General features: G+C 61.3%; 1 protein-coding gene across 1 annotated transcript; it reads left to right on the plus strand.

Annotated features, from left to right (window-relative positions):
- Nucleotides 1-368: 368 nt before the first annotated feature.
- LOC101913654 (E3 ubiquitin-protein ligase RNF19B-like) lies at nt 369-8,716 on the plus strand. Its single transcript, XM_055811264.1, has 9 exons — nt 369-1,960; nt 4,240-4,856; nt 5,370-5,560; nt 5,886-6,036; nt 6,498-6,659; nt 7,099-7,214; nt 7,405-7,542; nt 7,874-8,066; nt 8,212-8,716. Exons 2-9 carry the CDS (start codon nt 4,408-4,410, stop codon nt 8,369-8,371), a joined length of 1,560 nt encoding a protein of 519 aa, XP_055667239.1. The 5' UTR covers nt 369-1,960; nt 4,240-4,407; the 3' UTR covers nt 8,372-8,716.
- Nucleotides 8,717-9,263: the final 547 nt, after the last annotated feature.

Below are 9,263 nucleotides of genomic sequence, written 5' to 3' on the forward strand. Positions count from 1 at the left end.
GGGCCATATAGCCCCGCCCCCACCCTATATACCCCCCGGGGCCATGTAGCTGCCCCCCCGGGCCATATAGCCCCGCCCTCACCCTATATACCCCCCCGGACCCTATAGCTGCTTCGTCCTGGGCCATATAGCCCCGCCTGCACCCTTTATACACCTCCCGGACCCTATAGGTGCCCCCCCCCGGCCATATAGCCCTGCCCCCACCCCATATACCCCCCCCCCCCGACACTATAGCTGCCTCGCCCCCCTGGGCCATATAGCCCTGCCCCCACCCTATATACACCCCCCCGGGCCATATAGCTGCCCCCCCGGGCCATATAGCCCTGCCCCCACCCTATATACCCCCCCGGGCCATACAGCTGCCCCCCCGGGCCGCCTCGTGCAGAGGAGAGGGCTGAAGGAGCGGGGTTCCCGGGAGGGCGATGGAGATGCACCACTGCGGGTGGAAGGTTGAGACAGCTTTTCTGCCTGTGGCACCGGTGGGCTTACAGAGCTCCAGAGGCTCTGGGGATCCCAGCAGAGTGGGGGTGGGTGGTCCAGAGCCCACGTTGCCCTGGCACAAGAGGGCAGGGTGGCCAGGCAGGATGGAGAACTGACATGAAGCAGGACACATGAGTAGCGATGACTGGCAGCGTTCGAGTCTTTCACCATCTTGGTCCTTCGGTGCTGAGATCCTTTCAGCCTGTATGAGGGATCTGGAGCTCTTGGCAGCGCAGAGAGGGACTCGCAGTCCTGCCTGTGGTCTGATCTCCAGAGGCAACTGAAACCGTCCTTTGGAGACACCCAGCCGGGGTCTTGCTCCCTTGTACTGTCCTGGGAAGTGGGAACAAGTCCAGTCACGGATCAGGTTGCCCAGAGAGGTTATGCAGTCTTTGTCCTTGGAGGTTTTCAAGACCCAACTGGCATAAAGTCCTTAACCCCAGTGCTGACCCCGTTTTGGGCAGGAAGGTGTACTGGAAACCTCTTGAGGTCCCTTTCCACCTTGAATTATTCTGTGATTGTGGTGACCCCTGTGGGAACTGGCTGTAGAGGAAGGGTAGCCCAACTCCCCACAGCCAGGCATGGGAGGAGAGGCAGATGCAGGACAAACTCAGTTGGGGCACCATGACCGTGCAGTGGCTCCTCTGTGGCTGTTACCTCTGCCAGTCATACCCGCATAATCACAGCTCATTCAAGGACCACAGACCTGAGCCCTGTTGCCTGGTTCTGCCAGGAGCACGTGCGGGTGATGGGCCCCCACGTGGTGGAGCTCCTGATCTCATCTGGCAGGTCCCTGTGCTTCATAACCCCCCCTTCTCAGAAAATCTCCCCCGGTTTGTGTGGCTCAGCTCCTGGACGCTCAGAAATGCTCTGACCCTGCTAGGCAAGGAGTCTGCTGGGCCCCAGGGTAGCTGTGACAGCTCCTCATGCAGCGCAGTCACACTGCAGCCCCTGGGGGAGCTCAGCCATCTCATGCTGTCACATTTGCCTTTGCTTTGGTTGGTTTCCTGCAGCTTCTGTCTCCCATGTCCTGGCATTGTGCAGGCTGGGGACACCTAGGGCTTTGTGTCCTACTTCTTGGGGAGAAGGGCCCCTGGTTACCCTGCCTCAGGGCTTGTTCGGCCACACTGTGGTTTGGCCCATTTCCAGGGCTGGCTGTTGTGCAACTCTGTGTGTTGGGGGCAGCAGCCCTGCTCTGGCTTAGCCGTATCTTATATTCATCTGCTCTGATGCCTAGACCTGTGCCCTGGATGTGGTCCCCACCTATGGGACTCGTTCTGCCTTCTCTGTGGCTCCATTAGAAGAGCTGTCTGATGTGTCCAAGTGACTCTGGCTGTGCGAGCTGCTGCTGCTGATCCTGTTCATGGATAGGTTTTGTTTATTTGCAGGTCTCTGAGGCAGTCGAATGTGTTGGGCTTTGTGGCAGTCCCAGGGGAGCCATGGCCATGCTGTGTCATCAGCAACGATTCCCTGCTGACAGGTACCTCGGGGCCAGAGGATGGGGTTGCTTAGATCCCTGCCAGTGCTTCTTCGCTTGTGTTGTGCAGCCCGGACCATTTAGTCAAGGTGTCGTAGTCCCAGTGCAGGACCTGCGCAGGCCTGGGGTGTCTGTGACCACGGGCTGGCCCCGCTGGTCAGACAGCTGATGTCCACAGTGTCGGTGCAGCTCTTGCTGCTTCGGCACTGGCTCCTGCTGTTCTGCTGAGCAGAGTCTGTGGTGACGCCATCAGTCACCTGAGACAGTGGTCCCATTGCCCTCCTCTGTGTTTGAGCACATTCCTTCCCTGCTTTCCTCCTGCGGTACCTCCCATTCTCTAACAACAATTTAAATTCAATCTCAGCCTGGTTTCCATCAGCTCCTCAGTTGTCACCTCACCAGAAAGTGCTTATCACCTGGGGTGACATGGTGCAGGACTTTACTAGTTCCCAGCAAAGGAGATGTAATCAGACTCCTCCGTCTTACCTGAGCTGTCACTAATATCTACCTCCTCCCATGCCAGTGCTTCTCCTGGTTTAGTTGTGCTGAAACGCAAAAAACAGTAGAGGCTGTTGGAGTGGAGGGGTGCAGCGATGCTATGGAGGTGTAAAGTGTAGGGTGCAACTTTCTGGGGTATAGATAAGCAAAGACCAAGGACACCAGTGGAGGGACTGGTTCTTCTGTCAGAAGAGATTATGGCATGGCTAGGACTTGTAAGCTCTAAGTAAGGGAAAACTGACAGATTTACCTCCTCTCTCCTGTAATCACCTGGCTTCTGGTCACTTAATTAACGGACTCTTGGGTCCCTTGGCTTGGTTGTCTCTTCTACAAATTCAGCAGCAGCTTGGGCGATGCAGGTTTTAGTGCAGCACTTGGGATGTGAGGAAACATTTGTCAGAAGTGACCACTCCTCACGAGGCTTCAGGTGCTGCTGCCCTGGGTTGCAGGGCAGGTGGAGGAGCTCTCTCCTCCTGGGACAGTTCAGGATCCAACCTTTGTGGAGGAAGTGCTTTCTCTGTGGCAGTGAGACATTCTGTGCTCTCCTGTGAGCTAACCCTGAGAGGAGTAGTGATGGCAGTTTTGATTTGCCACGACTTTTCCTGTGGGCTTCCTCCAGCTAGCAGTGGCTAGGAGCTTCCCAGTGCAGGCTGGTCTAAGGAGCTTGTGTCTGCAGTGGTAAGCACTGGTGTCCGGCTGTGCTGAGTCTGTGGCTCTTGGGCACTTGAACTCCTGCAAAGTCAGAGCTTCAGTCATGTCTTTTCTTGGAGAGCAGAGCCACACAGACTTGGGGTGGGGGAGGTGAGGGGTGTGATTATTGTAGTGCCAAACCAGTTGTCATAGTGTTTGCCACTGCCTTCCTTGCAAAGACCACTGTCTTCCCTGCCTCAGGGCATTTGGGAGGTCCTGTGTCTTTGAATTTTGATGCTGAACTGAAGGAGACAGGGTGGGACGGACAGAACAAAGCTGGCTCAGGGCATGTGGATGGCTGGAGACAGGCTGTGGCTGCATTGCCCAAGCTCAGCATGAGACTGGTCAGCTTTGGCACTGCCACCTGGGGCCTTTGGGCCAACGTGGGGCTGGGGGTGACCATGGTCGCACTGACCAGGCAGGATGTGATCGTGGGACCGCAAGGCTGGGTGCTTTTGTTCTTGCCTGCAGCCTGGTGGGAGGGAGCATGTCAGCTGGAGACATCAAGCAAGGACCCCTGGGCCATGTGCTGAGTTCAAGGGTGGCTGTGCTGGGGGGTGCAGGAGGTGAGCAACGTCCTGGGCCCTGACAGGGCTCTGCCGGCAGCTGTGCCTGGATGGAGATTGCTTGCCGTTTCAGGGTGGGCTGCTGCCCATGCCGGGCTGGTGCGCAGCATGTGGGAGCTGTTCCAGGTGTAGGAGGAGGCGGATGCAGGAGCAGAGAGAGGCAAGCTCTCGGGTCTGGGCTGTGGGCTGTGACCCACCAGAGGAGAGAGGATCTGGAACAGCCCCAGCTGGGGCCAGGGGCCAGGTCCCCATGCTGAAGGGCTTGTGCTGGGGCCAGGGCACTGCTGGCAGGGTTGGCTCCACTGTCCTGGACCCAACAGGGATGAATGGCTGGGACTGGGCTGGCCTAGGGGCTGCGAGGAGCACTGCGGGTCTTGGCTTGTCCCAGAGCTGCTGGGATGCTTTCCGTGGTGCAGCCGGTGGATGGCTCTGGGGTCCGGCAGGGCGGTAGTGGGGTCTCATGGGTACTGGGGGCCCATTCCCACAGCCAGGGCCCAGAGCTTGCTCTCACATGTGGTTCCTTTGCAGGCTGAGCGCACCAACTGCAGCTGGAGATGGTTCAGCTCTTGTCTGTGAGGAGGTTGCTGGCTCTGAGGCCCAGGTAGGAGCTCAGCCGTGGCGGCCACGCGGGGGTTGGCACCTCCCTGCTGCCCTCTGTAGCCCAACAGCAGCTGGCTGCCACCCTGATGGGCCACCATGGAGCGGCCCAAGTGGGTGCACGGACCCCTCCGCCTCCTGGGCTTCTTTGGGCGGAAGCCACAGGCTGCTGGAGGGGAGATGTCACCAGAACAGGAGCCAGAGCCTAAGGAACCTGAGGAGATGCATATCATGCTGCCCCTGGGTGAGGGTGAGGAGCTGGTGGAATGTCCCCTGTGCCTGCTGCCCCAGCCTCCCGAGGCCTTTCCCACACTGGCCTCCTGCGACCACCGTTCATGCCGGGCTTGCCTGGAGCAGTACCTGCGCATCGCTGTCAGCGAGAGCCGTGTGCAGGTGGCCTGCCCGCACTGCCCTGCCGTGCTGCAGCCCACCGATGTCCACCACCTCCTGGCTGAGCCTGCCCTCCGTGACAAGTATGAGGAGTTCCTCCTGCGACAGCTGCTGGTGGCTGACCCCAGCACCTGCTGGTGCCCTGCGCCTGACTGCAGGTGACTGGCTGGCCCCCTGCACAGAGCCGGGAGCAGGGGGGCCATGTGGGTCCCCCACCTCTTCCCGCAGTGGTGGAGGCAAAGGGCTTCCCCAGCTGGGAACTGGTGCCCAGCAGACTGTGCCCGTGTCCCGTGAGCTGTTTTTAGGCTGAATCCCCTTGTGGCTTGGTCCCGTGTGGGGTTGGGCCTGCTCAGAGAGATGTCCTGGTCCCTGTCCTGGCTGCAGAGCCCAGGCAGCTGTGTGCCTGCTGGGGTTGGTGCTCTTGGCCATGCTGGGCCAGCCTAGGAGGCCCCAAGGGAACTGTGTGGGTGCTGGGTGAGGAAGGCTGTGCTGCAGTCTGACCTGGTGACAGTGTCTCCTGGCTCTCCTGGCTACAGGGGCTGCAGCTCTGGCTCAGTGTGGAGCTGGCACCTGCCACTGCATGGCCTGGCTGTGCCATGGAGGGGATGCAGGGATGGCCATGGGCACCGCTGCCCCCTCAGCCCCTAACACGGACTTTCTTCTTCCCACAGCTATGCTGTCATTGCCTATGGCTGTGCCAAGTGTCCCCGCCTCACCTGCGAGCATGAGGGCTGTGGTACTGAGTTCTGCTACCACTGCCGGCAGCCCTGGCACCCTGATGGCCCTTGTGCGCCAGTGCTGCCAGCCCCCCGCCTGACCAGCCCCTCAGCACAGCTAGTCCACCCAGAGGACTTGGCGCATGGTGAGACTCTGGCCCAGGGTGGGAACAAGGAGGGGAAGGATTTGGCATGGCTGAGCAGCACAGTTGGATGCCTTTGTACCTTCCTGCCTGTGGGGATGCTGGAGCCAGGACCCAGTGGTCCCTGTTGACTGCCTGTGTGTGGAGGCATGTGGCCCTTGTGCCAGTCAAGCTGGGGGTGTGTAGTGAGACCTTGCTGTGCCTGGCTCACCGTGACACCTACAGGACAGGCTGTGATGCTGGGACAGGGTGTGGGGGTGGACCTGCACTGTCATGTCTCGCTTGCCCCCCCATCCCATCCATCTCATCTCATCTTCTCCCCCGCCAGATGAGGCTGAGGATGTCAAGGTCTGTCCACGCTGCAGTGCGTTCATCATGAAGATCAATGACGGGAGCTGCAACTGCATGAACTGCACGGTCTGTGGCTGCCTCTTCTGCTGGCTCTGTCTGCAGGAGATCTCTGGTGTGCACTTCCTGAGGTCAGTGCTGGGTTGGGGGGCCACTGGGGGGCTGGGGCGGAGGAACTGACAGGAGCTTAAGGGGTGGTTGCAGAAGCTGCCCGGCGCTGAGCTGGAGGTGCTGCAGTGCTGGGCCAGGGGCCCTGCCAGGAGCTATGGGTTTAGGATGGGTGGCAGTGGGACCCTGCTGAGAGCCACGTCCATGCACAGCCAGGCTTGGGACTGGCTGGGCTGTGGGGCTGATGGTGGGGTGGGAGCAGAGGGCTGCTGGGTCTGGCCAGGCTGGGGGCCTGGGGCCGGCTGTCAGCACCCCACAGCGGGGTTCCAGGTGGCAGCTGGAGCTCAGGGTTGGGGTGGAGAAATCTGGCTTTCTGCTTCCCCGGTGGGCCCGTGGGGCTCCCCCCAGCGTGAGGATGGGCTGTGCTGGTGTCTGCCTGCCCCTGCGCAGGAACCATTGTCCCAGCCCCACTCTGTCCTCGCAGCCCCTCTGGCTGCACCTTCTGGGGGAAGAGGCCTTGGTCACTGACCCAGAAGATCCTGTGGCAGCTGGGCATGGTGCTGGGGGCGCCTATGGTGATCTCCCTCATCGCAGGCATCGCTGTCCCTGTCATTACCATTGGGATCCCCATCTACATGGGTAGGAAGGTACTGGCAGGGGGTCCTGGAGTCCCCATGGTCGCACTCCCCACCGAGCCTGGCAGCCCATGGCCTCCGGGCCAGACAGACACGCAGTGCTCGCCACTGCCCACAGCGTGTGTCTGTGCCTCCCCCACAGTCCCTCCTGGTGGGAACCCTCTCTGCTGCCTACCCCAGCACCCGTCGCCAGTGAGGGTTCTCTCAGCCTGGAGAGGTGGGGGTTGGGGTGGGCGAAAGGAGGAAGGGGTCTCAGGGGTCCAGGACTGTTTTCCAGGAACACCTGGGCTGTGGTGGTGGCACTATGGTGGCTGCTTGTCCCTGAGGAGGTGGAGGGGGTGTCCAGGCAGCTGTGGCTAGAGCTCTGCCAGCGCCAGGAAGAGACCCCATCCCTGGGGGCTGTGTGCTGAGATCTCTGCAGAGCCCTTCACCTGTCTCGCTTCTCCTTGGGGTGCTGGGCCAGAGCCAGAGGAGCAGCTTGTCGGGGTGCCAGCAGTGCCTTTCTGTCACTAGCAGTGTCCTCCTCTCTCTCTTTGTGTCTCCCATCATAACAGCAGTCACTGTGGGTAAGTGGCCAGGGCTGAGGGCACTGCCCACATGCTGGGGACAGTGGGACTGGGGCCTGGGGGCCGCTGCAGTGGAGTGTCTCTGGGGGGGGGGATGTCTGAGACCTGGGGCACCAGCGTTTTGCCCAGGGGGGCAGGCCAGCTGGGGCTGTTGCTGGGGGCTGGGCGGTAGCTGCCTGTCTGCCCACAGGTGTTGGTGTGCCCCTGGTGCTCACCTATGTCTATGGGGTGGTGGTGCTGTCACTGTTTCGGAGCCGCTGGGGGTGTGGGGGTGGCCGCAGCCCACCTGGGGATCTCGGTGTGGTGGAGCTGGAGAACCTGACCAAGCGTGCGTCCTGTGCTACTGTCTGTCTGCTGGCCTGTGCCCTCCGTTGAGCTGCACAGGCCCTGGTTCTGCCTCTGGCCTCTGTGGCTGGGACATCTCCAGAGCCAGGGGCTCCCTGTGGACTTGTGCCGGTTCTGGCCTGGCCAGTACCTTGCACACCTCTGTCCCTGTGGGGAGGCTGCAGGCTGGTGTCCTGGAGAAAGCGGGTGCTGCTCAGAGCAGTCTGGGACCAGCTTGTCCCTGCTGAGAGCCTGGAGGGCCTTTCTGCTCCCTGCCATGGATGGGGAGCAGTTGTTGTGAACAGGGTCCTCAGCACCATCTCTCCCTCCACCGGTGAATGAGCTGTGGTCGGTGCTGCCCAGCCCCAGGACAGGTGAGGACGGAGCCCCAGACACAACTGCCTCCTTTCCCAGCAGCAGCCATAGCCCGCACCCCGGGGTGGCATGGAAGGAGCGGGACAGCCAGTCAGCCAGCACAGTGGCCCTTGCAGGGAGCATGCTGAGCGAGGGCCAGGATATGTCCTACAGGTGAGCTGGGGCTGCTGTGCTGGGGAGGCAGAGGGGACTGGCGTGTCTCCTTCTTAACAGCCTTCCCCATATCTGCTGTAGTGGGCAGAGATGTGGCAACATCCCGCTTCGGGCTGCTACCCTCAGGCCCTGTGTTTGTCTGCAGGGAAGGTGTCAACATCGAGGTGGAGGTGTCAACTGAAGCAGTGCCGCACCCTGCCCGGCAGCAGAGCCCGTGCAGCGTGCTGTCAGGGCAGAGTCTCTCTGGGGACTCCCTGGGAGGCACCAGTGACAAGTGCAGCACCATGGGCATCCCTGCAGAGTGAGGGGGACTGCAGCACTGAGCAGGGAGACCCTCAATCCACAGAGCTCTCATCTGCCACTGGCACAAAGATCCGTGCCCTGGTCACTGTCTGTGGGGCACCACCAGCCCCATGGACTGGGTCCTGGCCGTCCCCAGGCTGGGTGGGTACTGACTGTGCTCAATGCTGCCAGCACCCTGTGCACCCCTTCCCTGAAGGCAGGCTCAAGCATTGGCACCGCTGGGAAATAAAACTACTGTCCAAGGGTCTGTCTGTCTCCTGCGGCACAGCCCCCCTCCCCGACAGCACAGCCCCCATCACAGCAGGCTTTGGTCCATGGTGTGTTCCTCTGCAGTAGGGTGGGCCCAGCCCCACACAGGCACAGGCAGGGGGGACAAGCAGGGCCAGGGAGCAGGGGAAGATCGGGTATATTCCCTTAGGCAAACACCCCAGCTGAGTGCTGCGGGTGCAGGACCAGCATGGCATACAGCTGGGAGGGTGGGATGTGTTGCTGTAGAACTTCAGCTGGCACCAGCAAACTGAGCAACTTGGGTAGGGGTTGAGCACTGCCCCAGCTGGGCCGGCCCCTGGTGCACAGTGTGTGGCACCCATGGGACCTGTGTGCCCCAGCTGCCTTCCTGGGGGCAGCACGTGGCTGCTGGCAGACAGAGCTCGAGTGTGGTGCGGGACAGCTGCAGTGGGGGCCCAAAGCAGCCCTGAGGGTGGGAGGCCATGCACTGGGCTGGGGCAGAGCTGGGGAACACACAGGTCTCGCTATGCTGACCCGTACCCATGTATCTGCACCCTACCTGCCCCAGCAGTGTGTGGAGTGGTCCCAGCGCTGCTGGAGAGGAGGCCTGTGCCCTTGGGCCAGCTGTGGGTGATGCTTTAGCATGTGGGGTGCCACAGCATGGGG

The sequence above is a fragment of the Falco peregrinus genome, chromosome 7, assembly GCF_023634155.1.
Source record: "Falco peregrinus isolate bFalPer1 chromosome 7, bFalPer1.pri, whole genome shotgun sequence".
Lineage (NCBI taxonomy): Eukaryota > Metazoa > Chordata > Aves > Falconiformes > Falconidae > Falco > Falco peregrinus.

Excerpts from the sequence above, each read along its gene's own strand:
- LOC101913654 (XM_055811264.1), top strand. The coding sequence starts at position 4,408 with ATGGAGCGGCCCAAGTGGGTGCACGGACCCCTCCGCCTCCTGGGCTTC. Across the intron at positions 5,561-5,885 it reads CCCAGAGGACTTGGCGCATG|ATGAGGCTGAGGATGTCAAG; the intron begins GTGAGACTCTGG and ends CTCCCCCGCCAG. Across the intron at positions 7,215-7,404 it reads CATAACAGCAGTCACTGTGG|GTGTTGGTGTGCCCCTGGTG; the intron begins GTAAGTGGCCAG and ends GTCTGCCCACAG.